This window comes from Pseudozyma flocculosa (genome assembly GCF_000417875.1).
Source record: "Pseudozyma flocculosa PF-1 unplaced genomic scaffold scaffold00021, whole genome shotgun sequence".
Classification (NCBI taxonomy): domain Eukaryota; kingdom Fungi; phylum Basidiomycota; class Ustilaginomycetes; order Ustilaginales; family Ustilaginaceae; genus Pseudozyma; species Pseudozyma flocculosa.
Window position 1 is genome coordinate 327,042 of NW_006920889.1, and position 17,369 is coordinate 344,410.

Genomic DNA, 17,369 nt, shown 5'->3' on the forward strand with positions numbered 1-17,369 from the left:
AAGTAGGCAGGAGGAAGAGAAAGCAAAGGCGTCAGCAACAGCGCGCAGCAGAGCAGCAGGAGGTCAAGAGCAGCGTGGGCAGACTCACAAGAACCGTGAGGCAGTGGGTGGAGACTTAGCAGCTGCAAGGCGGTGGGGCAGAAGCAGCAGTGGGGCGGCGGGGTAGAAGCAGCAGCAAGGTGGCTGCGCTTGGCTGGCGGCTGATCAGCTGGCTGACTGGGCCGGGCGGGTAGCTGCACTGGACTGACGGCTGACTGGCTGGATGGACTGGGCCGGACGGTTGGTGCTGGTGGGTGCTGGCTGTCTCGGGCTGATGGCTGGCTGGCTGATCTGGCGGAGCGGCTGGTGGCTGGCGGGTGCTGGCTGGGCAGCGCGGCTGGCTGGGCAGCGTGGCTGGGCTGGCTGGCCGGCTGGCTGGCCTGAGGGGGCAGGGCTAGGCAACTGCGCCGGGCAGCTGGCTGACGGCTGCTGGCTAGGCGAGTGGCTGGCGGCTGCCTGGGCTGGACTGGCGGCTGACTGGCAGGTGCTGGCGGTTGCCAGCGGGTGCTGGCAGGTGCTCGACAGTGCTGGTAGATGCTGGCTGGGCCGCGCGCCTGGCCTGGACTAGCGAGTGGCTGGCGGCTGGCTGGCAGGTGCTGGCTGAGCAAGTGGCTGCGCTGGACTGCTGGCTGTGCTGGACTGAAGGCTGGCAGACGGCTGGCTGATGGGTGCTGGCGGGTGCTGGTGGTGGCAGACGCTGGCGGCTCGCTGAAATCATGGCTGGCGGCTGCACTTGGAAGGCGGCAGGCTGGCGAGTGGCGTTTGGTGGTGGTGGCAGAAGGGCAGGAGACGGGTGCACGGGCGGATAGAATTGGCAAAGCGCCGGGTGACCAACGTGTGCGCACCAGCAGGCCCCTGTGCTGACATAAGCAAAGTGGCTGCAGATGGTTGTAGGTGGCCCTACGGCCAGAAAGTGGCGCAGTACCCTGCCAGTTTCCGGCCCCAGGGCCACCTACGGCCTACAGTTGGCGTAGGAGATCACCGATTTTGGCCGTAGGTGACCTACGGCCAATTTCAGCGTAGATCAACCCCAATCTCCCGATTGCACACCGCAGGTTGGCATACGGCCAAACTCAACCTGCCCTTTGCTGCTATCTATGAGATAGAGGGCAAGGTGAAGGACAAGGCAAAGGGGCAAGCCATCAGCAGGGCAGCAGTGCGCACAGAGGACTCACTGAGGCAAAGGGCCAGGAGGCAATGGCAAGACAAGGCAAGGCAGGGCTGTCAAGCGGAAGGCTAGAAGATGGCTGTCAATGGTCAAAATTTTTGATTTAGGCCGTAGGTGAGCCTCATAGCTAGTGGCAGTGTTGGGCCCATTTAGGCAGGCTACAATCTGATATTGGGCATCAATCCCTGCATCCAATTTTCTGACATGCAGCCTACCTACGACTGGCTACAATCTGAAATCTTAAGTCTAGCTATGATCCAAGACTCATAGCTAGCAGCAAAAGTAATTCCCGATTTTTTCTATCGCACAGGCCATGCGATCCAGGATTTAAGAGTTGTTATACACATGACAAGTGCGATCTGAAATCCTGGCCACTATGAGTGTATTCTAGATTGCAGGCAGGAAAAATCCAGGATCTCAGATTGCAGCTGATCGCACGCCTGCTGCGATCTGAGAAATCGCACAAGCTGGCTGCAGCTGGATTTTCAAATTGTTATACATGTGCGATTTTTTTCAATCAGATCCTGCTGCTAGCTATGACTGTAGATTGAATGGGCCCCATTTGGCAGGCTGTTCTGCCCCTGCTTTGCCACCCTCTCAATCATTGGAATCATGAATTATCAGGGAGCAGCTCTCTGATGATTCTGTTGTCTGACAGCTGTCCCTCCGCTTCTGCCCTCAGCAAGCAGTCAAGCCCGCTGGCTGGCAGGCTTGAGCGGGCGATGGGGCTGACTGGTGCGGCTGACTAAGCTTGACCCAAATGCCAAAAAAAGAAAAAAAAAAAAAAAAAAAAAAAAAAAGGGGGACCATACTGGCTGGCAGGCCAGAAATGTGCGCGCGCGCCAGTTTTGGCTGCCTCGCTGGTGATCTTGGTCAAGAGGGGAAATTGCTGGCGCACATGCGCATCTCTGGCCCGTGGCATTCATAGCTGGCGTCAAAGGCACCTACGATTTGGGCCGTAGGGGTCTTTCGGCCCTAAACTCGGGATTTGGGAGTGTCCTTCGGCCTTTTCGGCCGCCAGGGTCCTTCGGCTGAAATTCGGAGGACTCCTGCGGCCGGAAAAGGCCGAAGGACCCCTACGGCCGGACTATTTTTGGCTGCAGGACCCCTACGGCCGGGAATCGGAGGCCTTTTGCGCTTTTTTTTGCCGCAGGCCTCGTACGGCCGAGAAAAAGGCCCTTCCTGCTTACGTCAGCACAGGAGGCCAGGCATGTGCGCGCGCGCTGGCCCCTTTGCCACCCGGCCCTTTGCAAAATCCATCTGCAGCCCACCCGTCTCTCCTTCCCTCCTACCACCACCACCATCCGACGCCACCCGCCAGCCAGCCGCCAGCTCTGCCCGCCGCCCAAGCCAGCCACCCTGCCAGCCATCCGCCAGCCGTCAGCGCAGCGCAGCCAGCCATCAGCCCTGCCACTCGCCCAGCCAGCCGTCAGCCGCCACCCGAGCCAGCCAGCTGCTACCCGCCTGTCCCAGCCAACACCCGCCAGCCACCCGCCCAACCAGCAGCCGCCAGCTCAGCCCAGCCAGCTGGCCCAGCCAGCCGCCAGCGAGACCTGGCGAGGCCCAGCCAGCCACCTGGTGAGCTGCCAGCTATTGGAACACCTGTTAGGGTGCGTGCGAGTCGGAACCGACAACAAATAACAAGTCTAGTTGTCTGGAACACCGAAGGACAGTATGGAGTCAACCGTAGGAGTCGAGTTGTTATTCCTGGACTCGGAACAGCTTCGGGGCCAGGTTGAGGGTAGACCAACGGACTAGTTGTCGAAGACGCAAGGCAGGCGACTGTAGTCGCTCGTAGAGATGTGGAAGAGTATGTGAGGGTAAGCTGAACCGATAGAAGGGGATGAAGTGTGTAAGATTCGATAATGAAGCGGTCCCATCGTCGACCAGAAGCTGGTCGTATATATATGCTACAACTTTGCGCTGCAGGTCACTATAGACCTCTAGAGCAGCAACCATGATCCTGTAGCTACGGGGGACCGTGCCGCTCCGTCTCTTTGGTCGAGTTGCTCGACTCGACCGTGAATCGCGGCTCTATAGATGACTAGACGTGTCTATCTAAAGGGGTAGGAATGGAGGGGTAGGAATGAATGGGGATTGACCGTCGGTGAGGGGTAGCATCAGGGGTAGGAGCTGCTCCTTACCGCTACCCTTGCCTTACCTGACGGCTCGGGTCAGGACTCGCAGGAGCCGGGCCCAAAGGGCGCGTCCAGTGCTCTAGAGTGTCCCTTCTGATCAAATCGGTTTGCCCTTTGCGTTTTTCGTGCGAGACGGCAAGGTGTTCCAACACCAGCCGCTGCTGCTCCGTACTGCTTGCTTCCGCTAGCTGACACCATCAATCATCGGAAACTTTGGAGAGGCCCTCTCCGAAGTCTCCGATGATTCTGACCATTGACGGCCTCGCTTCCGCTCCACCTCATGTGAGTTGACTGTTGCCGCTCTTCTTCTGTTGCTTTGCTGCACGCCGTTGCTGACTCCTTTGCTCCCGTCTTCCTTTTGCCTGCTCTCTCACCGCTTTACTTTCCTGCTGACAATGCTCTGCCGCTTTTGCCTGCTGCCGCCCTGCTGTCACCTTGCTCTACCGCTGTTGCTGCTGCCGCCCTTGCAGGTACCGTAGTATTGCAATTGAATCGTAGCTAGGATACGGCTGTGGGTGCGTGCTATGCCTGCGGTGTGGGAGCGACGCTGTCCTACGGCCCTGGGAGCGTAGGAGTCCTACGGCGCAAAGGCCAAAGTGGTAGACCAGCTAGGTACGGCCCTGGGGTAGCGAAGGAGATCTCCGATTCCCGAGGCCGTAGCTAAATCCCTGCCGCTAGCTATGATTGTGTGTGCCTGGCGGCCAGTAGGCCTGCCCATGCATGCAGGCTTGCTGACTGCCCACCTGCCTCAGTATAAAGTCTTGACCCTCCCTGCACCTCCTCCTATCTTCTGACCACTACCATCAGCCCTTTGCCCACCACTGCCACCCTGTTAAGAAAACGGTTGCCGTTGCCGTTGCAGACATGAAGCCCTCAGGTCCTGGACTAAAGGTCGTCAGGACTTGGCCTAGGTTGCCAGAACTTGGCCCGGCAAGGAGGCTGACATCTGTCAATGCCAACTCTGTGCAAATCACCGAGTTCGAATCCCACAATATCTGGACGCCAAGGGAGCATCCACCTTAGAGATGAGGCAAAAACCAACACCCTAAAGGTGGGGGTTGGCTGAGCTAGAACATCCCAAAGGAGCGCAACCTGGCACAACCCATCAAGGTCAAGCATTGTCTTATTGAGACTTGCCCACTACTCGACCAGAAATTGCAAAGGGACAACAATGTTCCTTGTACAAGTCGCTGTAGCTAGCAGGAAGACATGCAGGACTGCGTTGAAGCTACCAGTAGCAGCAGAAGCTCTTGGTAGAGAGTTGTCCCTTGTCAAATCTTATTCTTTCTATCCTCCTATCTGGTTCAGCGCTACACATTACCTCTCCTTGCTCCAAGGACTAGGCTAGCCGCTACCCTCCCCTGTACCTATAAGACATATGTCAAGGTCTCTCCCACATAATTGAGGAGGCATACTCCAACATACTGAGTTGCAACGTACTCTCACCAAGCTTGATGTGAGTTGATTTGGTACCAACAGTACTGATTGATCTACTATGTGTTCCTAGTCCGTTTTCTACTCCACTCTACATACCCAACTGCGTCCACACCACCAACCAGCATTCATGGCTAGCAGCAGGGCTGGGCCCAATTTTGGTCAAAGGCAGGCTGCCATCTAAAATCGGGGATCGATCCCTATCTTCGATTTTCCGATGCGTAGCCTACCTACAACTAGCTACAATCCAAAATCCAAAATTGGGCCTACCTACCATCCAAGATCGTAGCCCCACCTGCCTGCCTTCATAGCTAGCAGCAGGGCCAACCTACGATTTTTCAGATTGTAGATAGGCATAGGCAGGCTACGATTTTCAGATCGTAGGTAGGCCTTCTACACAAACAATTTCTGGATGCAGACAGGCCATGCCAATTTTTAGATTGTATACTAGCTACAATTTTCAAATTGTAGCTAGACCGGTCTAGCTACAATTTTTCAGATCGTAGCCAGGCAGCAATCAGAATGTGCCTATGATCATTGGATCAAATACTAGCTTTTATTGCAGAATCAAACGCTATCTACGCTACTGGAAGCCACGCTGACTGGGAGACATGGCATGCCAGTAATACCTGCACCAGCAAGGAGGCACTCACAGCGAGGCAGGCCAGGGTCGGTGTCGATTGGTGGTGGCAGCGGCATGTTGATGCAGGGCATGGCGCGGTGCAGAGAGAGCAGCCACAGACCTGAGGAAGAGGGGTACAGGGAAGGAGCAGACTGTCAGCGTGCTGCGACAGAGCGATGGCAGAAGAGCGCCATGGCGGATTGATGCATGCACCCGACAAAGGCCAGGCAGTTTGCGTTGGCAGGTGGCAACACGTAGTGGCACCAAGGTTGGCTCTGACGGTCTTGGCCGATGTGGTGTCGGTCATCTGGAGGCAGTGGTGGCTGCCGGAGAAGGGGAGAGAAAGGCAGGAGCAATGTCAGCGTTGGTTGAGGGTGGGTGCAGACACCATTGATGCGGTAGATGCAATGGAATCAAAGAAGGCAGCTCAATTGCTTCATCTTCATGATCCACAAAGGTCAGGTAGAGGTGCAGGCGGTGGCAGCAAATGGACATTGGTGGTGGTGGAGAGTTGGCGAAGTTGGTGGCAGCAAGTCAGCGATGACGGTGGCAAGTGATGAAGCGCAGGGCGTAACGCGGCCGAGGTGGCTGGGGTGGATGCCAGCTGGTGGCATTGACAGCAGTTGGGTGGCGGTGGTGGGCAAAAGACTGATGGCGGGCAAAGGGATGATGGGACAAGGCGGCTGGATGCCAGTGGGTGGCATCAATGTTGGTTGGGTGGCGTCAATGTTGGTCAAATGGCGGTGGCAGGCGAGGGTCAATGGTAGTGGTCGGGAGGGAAGGAGCGACAGCGGAGCAGGCAAGACTTTATACCAAGGCAGGCAGGCAGGCGAGGCCACGCTGGCAGGCGAGGCTCAGCTGGTGGGCGGTCAGGTGGTCAGGCAGGCTGCCTGCCTGCGTGAGCACACACACATGCGAGCCTACGAGCCTGCGTGAGCACGCACGCGGCCTGGCGGCGTGGCCTGGCCTCCCCTTTTTCTTGCGCATGCGCAAGCTCAGTCAGCCGCGCCAGCCAGCCAGCTCGCACGCCTGAGCCAGCCAGCGGGCCAGCCCCCAAGCCTGCCCTCCAGCCAGCCCGCCTGAGCCTGCCAGCCAGCCGGCTTGCGCGCCAGCCTGCCAGCCACCTTGCCCACCTGCCCAAGCCTGCCAGCTGTTGAGAAAGACAGTGCCTCCGCCGTCGCAGACCCTTGGGTCCAAGCCAACGGCCTTTTGCTAAAGGTTGCTGGAACTCCAATCAGGGCTGTCGGAAGGCAAAGGGTCCGAGACCCTCCAACGCCGGCCCGGTGGGAATCACCAAGCCGGATTCCCACAACGCCAAGGAAGAGACGCACCTTGGCGATGAGGCCGAGGCCGACGCCCCAAGGATGAGGGTCGGCTGAGCTCAAAGATCGCCAAGAGAGCACAGCCCGACACGTCCCACCAAGGCCGAGCTATGTCTTGTTGAGACTTGACCAAAGCTTGACAATGCATTGCTGAAGGATGTTGATGTCTGCAAGAGGAGTCGCTTTAGCTAGTAGGAGAGACAGAGGGCCGGGAGCTGGGCTGGGCTTTAGAGGAGGTGGTGGTGGGAGGAAGGAAGGGTTGGTGGCAAAAATGCTCAGTTGAGGGGTTGCCCGCCCTGCTGGCAGCCCAAAACCAGGCCTATCGGCGAAAAAAGAAAAAAAAAAACACGTTAGGGTTGGTGTGGCCATGGCTTTGGGCCTGCGTCAGCATAGATAGTTGTTTGCAATCAAAGCTAGTATTTGGACCAAATCAATCGTAGCTGTATTCTGATTGCTGCCTGGCCACAATCTGAACTGGTCTAGCTACAATATGAAATTGTAGGTAGTATGTAGAAGGATCTCCTACGATCTGAAAATCGTAGACAGGGTGTTATTGCCGGCAACAGGGTTGAAGGATCTGTCGATTATACGCGTTCCTCTACAAGGCCGCCCTTTAGCCGGATCAGGCGACCGAATCGCGTCGGCCATTCGCTCTCATAGTGGCTGACCAAGACGATTGCCATCTGTTGCCGCGCTTCCGTGTCCGCCGCTTTTTCTTCGGCCGTCTCTCCGATGGCCCAGCGGTCTGGCGCTACGCTTCGCGCGGTGCTATCGTCGAGAAATCGCCTGATGGTCTCGACCTGCTTCGCATCCATGCCTTGAAAGGGTTCGTCCAGCACGAGTAAGCGCGGCCGGCCGACCAGCGCCCTCAGGAACAGAACTACCGCCTGAGAGCCATGACTGAGTTCTGTAAAGCCCCGCGACGAGACGGCGCGCACGTCGGCCAGGTCTGGAGCCCCCCCTCGGTCAGCCTGAACAGCATCTTCCATGATGGTACGCCCGTCCGACGACTTGACGAGGTGAGCGAATCGGGAGAGCAGCGCCCAGACTCGCTGCTTCTGTGCCTCGCTGTAGGACCGACGTGCGAACACGTTGCCATAGCCCGATGCAATGACCTCCCCGACCGTCAGGCCTCCCCTTTCGGCTGATTTGCGCGGGAAAGCGTTGAAAAGCTCCGGGGAAAGGTGGCCAATCCTTTGACCGAGCAGCGGCCTGGCGTTGAGCGGCTCGTCCCTTGCCATGCCAAAGAGCGAGAGTTGGTCTCTGGGGAACGAAAAGGATCGAGGATGGTCTCCAAGGATGAGAGCGAGCAGCGTCGTCTTACCCGAACCATTGTCGCCGGCGAGAACGATCCGGTCACCCGGCCAGATGCGCAGGTTGATGGAATCGAGGACCTTTGTGTTCCCGTACGCTACGGAGACGTCGTTCATGCTGATGATCGGAGGCTGCCGTTCATCGCCTCGGCCGACGTCTTCGGCGGCGTTGCGCAGCAGAAGGTCGTAAGGGTCCGCCCGGGCCGGAAGGTTCCGGGGGGCAGCTTCAGACTTGGCGTCGTGAGACAGTGCCGTCGCCTGGTTCGAGTCGTCGCTCTTTCGTTCTCCGAGATGGCTGATGGCACCCGACTCATCGAGCCGAAGTAGGTGGGTGATAAAGTCTGGCACCTCGTCCTGCTCCCGGAGCACGAGCACGAATCGTGGCCGACGCTCGGCGTGGAGGCGAGCGAAGAGCTGCGAGAGCTTCTGCCTGGTGCCGGCGTCGATGCCCGAGTAGGGTTCCTCGAGCACAACCAATTCCGCGCCGCTTACGAGCGAGGACAAGATCCTAGCTCGCCGGGTCTGGCCGTTGGACAGCGCAATGACCGGGCGGTGAAGGAGGTGATCGTCGATGAGCAAGAGGGGCGCCATCTGCCGAACGACGGCATCCGCTTCCAAGGCCCGCTCGTTGGCAGTTTGCCTTGCCTGCTCGCTCGACCACTTGAAGAGACCGACGGCATCCCCAGCTGTGCCTGTGCTGGCCGCAAAAGGGTCTGGTAGCATCTTCTGGGCCGCTACGAGGCCGACGGGGACCCCGAGCAGATCCATAAGACGTTCGTAGAGCGTGACGCGATCTTGCTCCCGGATGGCGCCGTACCTTGCGCTGTAGTTGACAAACTCGCCCCCAGTTCCTCCGATCTGCGTCGCAAAGGAGACATGTTTGATGGCATCATGAGGGGTTCGGCGGAGCTCGCCGGCGGTACCGCTCATTCGGTCACTGAGGAAGGGGTGAACGTTGGGATGGTAAGGTCTGCCGTGGATCTGTTGGCAGATGGCGGTGAGGTCGTCGCCGCCTTTGCTAGAAGCCTGTTTTGGCCTCGATCTGCCTAGTATGACCTGATCAGAGCAATGGTGAAACACGGAGGCCGGACCGCCGAAGATCAGAGAGGTTTCGGTGGTAGTGGACCCGCTCCGGGCTCGGGGAAGGTTGTGAGGACTCACATCGACGACCTCCCTCCTTGCGCGTCCCCCTCTTTCGCTCGCTGGTCCGATGATGGCCCAGCACTCCTGCTTTGCTCGGTCTCGTATCGTCCAGTCGAGCGCGCCTCCCGTGCCACTGTGCGAGGTATCGGGTTGCGCTGCCCAAACACTGCGCAGCCAGGCGTTGCGGAGTTGAAGAAGGGGCGGCCGCGTCTCGTCCTTGGTTGCATTGGGGGCATGCGAGCTTCTTGAGAAGGAGCGTTTCCGCGACGAGGAAGCCCAATCGCTTCGACGTGGACCGGCGTGATGCAAGGGGCGGAAGGAAGCGTAGGCACGTTGCGAGGCGCCAAGGACGATCGAGACATTGTTGGTCCTGTTCAAAGAGCGGCCAAGTCGCAGGCCGGTGCGCAGACCGATCGGCGCCGCAGTCATATCCCCTTAGCCTCTGCGGCTGACGAAAGTGACGACACTGAAACGAAGAGTGTGCGGAATGCAAGGTGGTAGATGCGGCGAGAGGCAGTAGTTGTAGGCAGGCAAGAAAAGGTCAGTAAAGTGAGCCCCGCGCCGTTGTTCAGAATTGTCGACGCTTCGCGGTCGGCGATTTCGATGGCCGAGCTGATGGCGGGCTTCACGTCGCGCCCAAGAAGAGACGGCCGGCAAATACAAAACTCTGGGAGGCTGCCACCTGTCCGGGCCCGGAGTCAGTTCGACACGCGCACCCGCTCTCTTGGATGTCGATGACCCGGTCCCTCCATCAAGGCCGGGCGGGCGGGCGAATGTGAGTGGATCAGACGCCGACACGAGCTCCTATCAACAGCATGACCCGCAGATCTTACCGCATCAGCGGAGAGGCACACACTTTGACCCCGCGCAGGCAACAGGCCCCCATCGCATTGGCACGGCGCACGAGCCGCCGAGCGAGACCACGATTCCATTGCTACGATGCAGGGAGGGGCGACTGGCGTGCGGTGCGCCTAGAGGGTGAGGTTGTACTCGAAGTCGCTCTCGGTGTTCTGGCTGATCCAGAGGAGCACGGTGCTGAGCATGATGCCAGAGTTTTGGACGACGTTTGCGACGCCGTAGTACTCGAAGCCTTGGGGCAGGTCGGCGACGAGGTACTTGACGGTGAGCACCGTAATGGATCCGGCCAGGCCCCCTGCGAGGAGGGCAAAGCCGACAAAGAGGAAGAGCCGGGCGCGCCACTGGACGCTGTCGCCGCTGAAGCCGCCGCCGGAGCCGCCGCCAAAGGAAAATGTGCCGCCTGCCTCTGTGAGGTGCTGCTTGTCGATGAGATTGACGACGATCATGCCAATCGTGGCGCAGAGGCCGGGGACCCAGTCGGCAAAGCTGATGTGGGTGGCCGGAGGCTCAAAGGGAAGCGAGGGGTCGCGGGGCGGCTTGAGGGTGAGCGACGAGATGATGCAGGCATCGAGAAAGAACCACCATCCCAGGGCAAAGAGGGCGCCGGAGAGGTAGATGCCGAAGGATCGCTTGTTTGTCTGGATAAAGGCGGGCAGCTGGGGCATGGGAAACAGGCAAACGCGGCGCGGGTCGTAGGAGCGCCTCGGGAGCGACATTGCGGCGACGCAGCGGCAGGGGAGATTGCTTCAAAGGGTCAGCGAGAGCGACGTGCGGGCTCGATGTGCTTGAACGCCGGTAGGCTTCGGACGGCGGCTCGACTTGAGGACGGCAGGTCGAGTCGAACACGGCGGGGTGACTTGAGTTGGATGGTGTGTGAGGCGCCGAGGATGCATCGAGGGGCGGGATGTGGAGATGCAAGCGAGCTGCCCTGACCCAGAGGCAGAGTGATCGCAGGTGGGCCAGCGGGCATGGTCAAAGCGTCGCAAAGCCGAGATCGAGGGGCGGGACTCTTTGCCCGCTGCCTCCAGCGCTTGGTGGCTCGTTGAGATTGAATGCGACCCAATTTCGGTGTGCAAGCCGCGACGAAACCCGTCTATCATTTCATTTCAGTTCCCAAGTCCTTGCCAGGGTCCCGAGCAGGCGAGCAGGCCAGCAGACCAGCAGCCTAGTAGTAGGCAGGCAGGCTACACAGGCCAGGCCCGGCCACGCCAGGCTTGTGGGGGGACTACTGGGCGCGCGTCGGTGCCTGGGGTTGGGCAGAGCAGTCGAGGCCTTTGCTTGGCCCCGACGCCGGGTTTGGCCAAAGGGGCCGGTCGGCCTGCTCGAGGGCGTGCCTGCAGCCCACGCCTGGTGGTCTGGCAGGCCGGGCTGCTGCTGGCCGGGCTTTGGCGCGGCCTCGGGGCTGTTCCTTTGTGGCTGGCTGCCGGCATCCGCATCCTTTGCCGCCGCCGGGGATTCGTCGTTTGGTTGAGCGCGGGGACGTCGTCGGCCCACCCTCCATCTCTCCACACGCCGTTGCCTCGCGCCTCGTCTCTGACCATCCATCCAGCTCAGCACCATCCATCACCAAGCGTACGCCCACCTTCCCCAGGCCATACCTTCTCCTTGCTTCCACCTCGCATCGCCAGCACCCCACGGCCGCATCACAACATCCTCTTCCGCTGCCCTTGCACCTGCTGCCGCTACTACCCTCACCGCTCCACAGCGTCTCCGCAACGCCGACCCACCTTTCCTCAATCATCGGCTCCTCGCGGGCGACTCGCGCCATTCCCTCTACGCAAGGCCGGTAGTCGCTCGACGGCCCCTCCGACCCTGGCCCTGCTCTGCGCTCGAGCATCCCTCATCATTCCCACCAAACGCAGAGCTTCTCAACTCCGGGCGTCGCCCCCATGCCGAGCTAGGATCTCTCACAACCCACACGATCCCCTCGCATCATCCAAGCTCTCTGCGCACATTGACCCTCCCACCGCCATGTCTTCTGCCAACCAGCAACAGCCCCTCGTCTCGGTCAACGATCCCGCCAACATCGCCCCACAGCCTCACAACCTACCACACAACCAGCACCAACCACACCAGCAGATTCCCTCCATTCCGGCGTATAACAACCCAACTTCCAACCCTGCTGCATCACAGGCAGTTGCGAACCATCCATCTACTGCCGCTGTCGTCGTCCCCTCCAAGCCCGCCGCCGGCCAGCAGCCGCACGCCGCCGCATCTCATCTCGCTTCTGCCAACTCGGCCGGAACCTACAGCTCCACCTCTCTCCCGCTTGCCATTGCGGCTCAGCAACGCAAGCTCAGTGGACGCTATGCCTTGGCCGACTTTGCCGTAGAGAGGACCCTCGGCACCGGCAGCTTCGGCAGGGTTCACCTGGTCAGGAGCCGTCACAATCAGAGATTCTACGCGATAAAGGTAAGGCGCGCCGCCGTACCTGCCACACTCGCCAAAGCCCGCGGCGCTCACCGTCACCACCCTCGCCTCATCTTCTCCTTTCTCCACCCTCGCGGCCCGCACCGCCCACCGGTCTGTTGGGCAGGTCCTGCGCAAGGATCAAGTCGTCAAGATGAAGCAGGTCGAGCACACGAACTCTGAGCGAGCTGTCCTATCCATTGTCCGACATCCTTTCTTGGTCAACCTGTGGGGAACCTTCAAGGACCCCACCTTCCTTTATATGGTCATGGACTACGTCCCCGGCGGCGAGCTCTTCACCCTCCTGCGCAAGTCGCTCCGCTTCCCGCACCCCGTCGCCAAGTTCTACGCCGCAGAGGTCGCGCTCGCGATCGACTACCTCCACCAAAACAACATCGTCTACCGTGACCTCAAGCCCGAAAACATCCTTCTCGGTGCAGACGGCCACCTCAAAATCACCGACTTTGGGTTCGCCAAATACGTCCCAGACGTCACTTGGACGCTCTGTGGTAAGGTCCAAGCCGGTCTGACTTTAATAGTCTTACGGCAACCACATTCGCTGATCCAATGCCGCTCTCGTCTTCGCTATACACTACGCAGGTACTCCCGACTACCTGGCGCCAGAAATCGTCAGCTCCAAGGGATACAACAAGAGCGTAGATTGGTGGGCGCTCGGAGTGCTGCTTTTCGAGATGCTTGTGAGTGAAGGCTTGCGGCGCGGCTGCATCAGACTATTTTGCTGGGACCCATCGCTGTTGACACGTACCTTTCTTCCCGTAATGGGCCTCTGCCATTGTCTTCGTGTTCTTGGGATTCTTCAGGCTGGGTGAGTGTGCTGGGAGTGAAGTATGGGCGCGTGTAGGCCATCACTTGTTCTGACACGCCTCTATCTCTGCGACGATTCCACGCTGAACCGACCAGGCATCCGCCGTTTTTCACCGAGGATGGCAACCCGATCAAGCTGTACGAAAAGATCATTGCGTGCAAGGTTCGATACCCTCCCTATTTCGAGGCTGGCGTAAAGTGAGTGACGTGCCGATGTTGCCGATAGCTGGCGGTACCCCGCGGATCCTGCGTGCCCCTGTTGAGCTGAAGGGCGAACCTCGTTTCTCTGAATCCAGGGATCTCCTCAAATCCCTGCTGACGGCGGACCTCTCCAAGCGGTTCGGCAACCTCCATCGCGGATCCAAGGACATTTTCGAGCACCTCTGGTTCGCCGAGGTGGACTGGGACCGCCTGTACCGGCGAGATATCCCCGCACCATACCTCCCAACGGTCACTGTCGATGGCGATTCCAGCCAGTGAGTACGGCCAGCTCCGCGCGCCGGCTCGGGATGGTTAGGGGCTGTGGTGACGTGCACGGGACCGACTCCGCTGACAGCGATGACAACAATTTCGGCTCATCCCACCTCCTCGCCGTGCGAGCCACGCAGATTCGAGAGGTACCCGGAGAACGACATCTCCGACTACAACCGGCCGGACCTCCCGGACAAGTGGGGCGACCTCTTTCCGGACTTTTGAGCTGCCGCTTTCGGCGTCCTGCCATCCCTGTATTCGTAGCTGCGCGATGCTCTTGTTTCTTGGCCGGGACAAAGCTCACCTCATGTTTCCAGCTCGTTACGCGCTTCGCGAAGTCGCCGCCGTCTCTAACGTGCCCTTTTGGCAGGGCGGACGAGGATAGTCTCGTTGCGTACGTCGACGAACGCGACGGGCACCTGGCCCAGCTGGCGTCACAAAGCTCACCTCATGTTTCCAGCTCGTTACGCGCTTCGCGAAGTCGCCGCCGTCTCTAACGTGCCCTTTTGGCAGGGCGGACGAGGATAGTCTCGTTGCGTACGTCGACGAACGCGACGGGCACCTGGCCCAGCTGGCGTCACAGATGCGTCACCGCATGAACGCTTGAGCATCGTTATGAGCCGACGCGGTTCGACCGTGTGATGCCCGGGCAGGGCGTTGTTGTCGCCGTCTGTCTCGGTCAAGAACCGAGGCCGCGCGCACAGCAACAGCCGACATCGCTGCGCTTGGTTGCGTACCGCATCCGAACCTTCCTCGTCGTGGTCATCGGAAGTCCCTGACACGAGACCCGGTCGCAGCTCGGCGTGTCTAGCCAGGAGCAAGTGACACAAAGAGCAGCTGGGGACGAGGCACGCCAAGTGCGTCGTGTGTAGAAAAAGAGGCATCAGTCCAGTTCATTTTTGCGCCGGTAAGAGACGTCGGCGAGCAAGTCCTTGTACGGTACAGTGCATTCTATCGTGAATAAAAACATGTGCGAGCAGCAGGGGGAAAGGGGAAAGTGTCTAGTCATCGCGGTCGTGGCTCTCGTCGCTGGCCTTGGACGAGGCGGGCGCGGTGATCGACATGCCTGCGAGCTCGTCGCTGACGCAGTTCTGCTTGTCGTTGAGTCGGTAGTTTGTGAGGGCGAGGGAGAGGAGGACGGGGGGCACCGAGAGGCAGATGCTGACGATGAGGAGCTTGTGGATGTAGAGGTTGTAGGCAGCGACGATGCCGTCGCGGACGGGGCTGCCGAGCGGGTAGGTGGCCAGGTACGATGTGGGCGAGGCAAAGATGGCTGCTCGCTCGGCGGCGCTGAGCATGGGCAGGAACCTGTCGAGGTAGCCGGGCAGGACGTTGGTCTGGATGGCGCCGACGACGGCGGTACCGCAGGCACCTCCGATCTCGGTGATAAGGAGGACGTAGGCGGTGACCATGGCCACGTCTTGGTGCCGCACGCTGACCTGGGCGGCGACCTGGAGCGTGACGCCAAGGATGCCGCCGCCGAGGCCCTGGAGCACCTGGGGCATGACGACCTGGAAGGTGGTCGAGACCGTATCGCGATAGCGGATCATGAGACCGATGCCCAGGATGCGGATCAGGGCTCCGCCGCACAGGGTCCACTTGTACTGCTTGGTGGCGAGCGAGATGAAGCCGGCTGCAATGCCAAAGACGGTCAGGCAGAGCGACTGGGTGTTGGAAAAGTAGCCGGCGTCGGTGGTGTTGAAGTCCTTGACAATGACGATCCACGTGTAGGCCGGGGTCCAGGAGAGGTAGAAGCTGAAGAAGTCGAAGAAGCCGATCCAGGTGGCGAGGTGGACGTCCTTGTTGAGCCTCCATCGCCGGTGGAGGAGGGGCTTGGGGGAGAAAAAGACCTCCCAGAAGCCAAAGGCGATGATTAGGACGCCACCGATGACGAGCATGGCAATGATCCAGCTGGTCTGCCACCCGTCGGTCTGGAGCTTGGCCAGGTTGAGCGGGAGGAGGAAGAGGAGCCAGCCGGCGCAGACAAGGAAGAGGCCGATGGCGTCAATGTCCTTGCCCAGCTCGTAGACGACGGTGCCGGTGCACGAGAGGAGTGTCTTGAGGTAGGCCGGCGAGAACCTTGAGTTGGCGCCGTTGGCCACCAGCCGGTCCTCGATCATGCGCATGTAAGGGTGCGTGGGAACGAGTCCGCGCTTCTTTGCGCGGGTCTGGTTGATGGCGAGGGCGAGGATGATGGGGGCGGCGGCGACGGGGGCGCAGATGCAAAAGATGCCGGGCCCCCACCTCCAGGTGCTGAGGTCGCCGAAGGGAGCGATCGAGTTGACGATCCTGGGTGCGATTGCAAAGTTGATGATGTAGGGGGTGCTGACGAGGCCGATGGCGGCGCCGCGCCACTTTGTCGAGATGTAGTCGGCGATGACAATCTGCTGCATGATTTGCACGCCGGTGTTGCCGATGGCGTAGAGGACGGTACCGCCGGCCACGTCGCGGGTGGTCTGGGAGACGGCGATGACAATGAAGCCGAGGATCCAGAAGAAGAGGGCGACCGAATAGGCTTGGGCGCGTCCAAAGACGTCTGCAATCTTGGCGATCGGGAACTTGCCGACGGCGATGATGACCTGCTGTACGATGCCGATGGCGGTGTAGGCGGCAAAGTCGTTGAACTCGGTCGTCGCCGCCGTCTGCCACGCGTACATGGTGTTGTTGTCGAGGCCGGCAATGTAGGCGACAAGGGCGATGCCGAGGATGCCGATCCAGAGGGTCCAGCCTGCGACGGAGCGACCGGCCTCGGCGGTGACGACGCCGGCCTGCTTTTCGGCAAAGACGTCGTCGTTGTCCGAAAAGGCGGGCGCGCCCTCTACGTCGAGCTTACCCGACATGATGGGGGTGAGGTTGCGGTGGTGATGCTTGTGGTGGTGGTGGTGGGGGTGGTGAGGGAGCTCTGGCAACGACGAAGGAGGCCCGGGCAAAGCGGTCGGGGAGGGCAAGATGTATGTCTGGGGAGCAGAACCGAGGGCGATGCAGGGAGCGAGGTGGACGATGGATGCCAGAGGAAGAGCGTCCGCTCTGTATATGTAGCTAGTGGTCGATGCCAGGCAGTGGTGTGAAGGAAGGGGGAAAGAGGAGAAGGAGAGAGGGGGCGGAAAGGGAGGATTGGCCGGACAGGGCAGGAAGGCAGCAGAGGCAGAGGCGATGAACCGAGGCAAAGCGCTTATCAGATGAATCTGATTTTTTTTCCTTGCCCTCCTCTGGCTCTCTTCTGACCCCTCTGGATGGGCCAGAGAGGCGGACCGCATCAGCCGACTCCTTGCGCTTGGTGGGCCACACGCCCAAGACCCGGAGGGGATGGACCCGGGCCTCTCCGCTGCCTGCTGCTGCTGCGCGTTGTCTTGCCTCGACCGCGTGGGATTCAGGGCGAGTGAGCAAGCAAGCTAGCGTCAGGCGTGGCTCTGCATGCGAGGAGCGTCTCGTGGTCAAGCCTCTGACGACTCTTCACCAGCAGCCGGTCGCCAGGGAGTAAGCGGCAAGGACAGGGCGGGGGGCAGAGGCCTCTTCTTGCCCTTGACCGGCACGGACGTTGACCGGGTCTCGCCGGTGCCCGTCGTGATCTGCAGTCTGTTTCGCCACACTACTAGCAGAAGTTTGACCGCCGTGCAGGGCACTGTG

General features: G+C 60.1%; 4 protein-coding genes across 4 annotated transcripts; 1 reads left to right on the forward strand and 3 right to left on the reverse strand.

Annotated features, from left to right (window-relative positions):
- Positions 1 to 7,307: 7,307 nt before the first annotated feature.
- Positions 7,308 to 9,608, reverse strand: PFL1_05721 (uncharacterized protein; the record flags this gene model as incomplete). Its single annotated transcript, XM_007883256.1, has 2 exons — positions 7,308 to 9,092; positions 9,198 to 9,608. 2 exons carry the CDS (start codon positions 9,606 to 9,608, stop codon positions 7,308 to 7,310), a joined length of 2,196 nt encoding a protein of 731 aa, XP_007881447.1.
- A 542-nt stretch (positions 9,609 to 10,150) lies between these two features.
- Positions 10,151 to 10,753, reverse strand: PFL1_05722 (uncharacterized protein; the record flags this gene model as incomplete). The annotated part of the gene is made up of 1 exon (XM_007883257.1): positions 10,151 to 10,753. One exon carries the CDS (start codon positions 10,751 to 10,753, stop codon positions 10,151 to 10,153), a length of 603 nt encoding a protein of 200 aa, XP_007881448.1.
- Positions 10,754 to 12,008: 1,255 nt separating this feature from the next.
- Positions 12,009 to 13,967, forward strand: PFL1_05723 (uncharacterized protein; the record flags this gene model as incomplete). The annotated part of the gene is made up of 7 exons (XM_007883258.1): positions 12,009 to 12,449; positions 12,574 to 12,955; positions 13,047 to 13,144; positions 13,268 to 13,272; positions 13,368 to 13,469; positions 13,568 to 13,747; positions 13,880 to 13,967. 7 exons carry the CDS (start codon positions 12,009 to 12,011, stop codon positions 13,965 to 13,967), a joined length of 1,296 nt encoding a protein of 431 aa, XP_007881449.1.
- A 776-nt stretch (positions 13,968 to 14,743) lies between these two features.
- Positions 14,744 to 16,582, reverse strand: PFL1_05724 (uncharacterized protein; the record flags this gene model as incomplete). Its single annotated transcript, XM_007883259.1, has 1 exon — positions 14,744 to 16,582. The coding sequence occupies one exon, from the start codon at positions 16,580 to 16,582 to the stop codon at positions 14,744 to 14,746; it is 1,839 nt and encodes a 612-aa protein (XP_007881450.1).
- Positions 16,583 to 17,369: the final 787 nt, after the last annotated feature.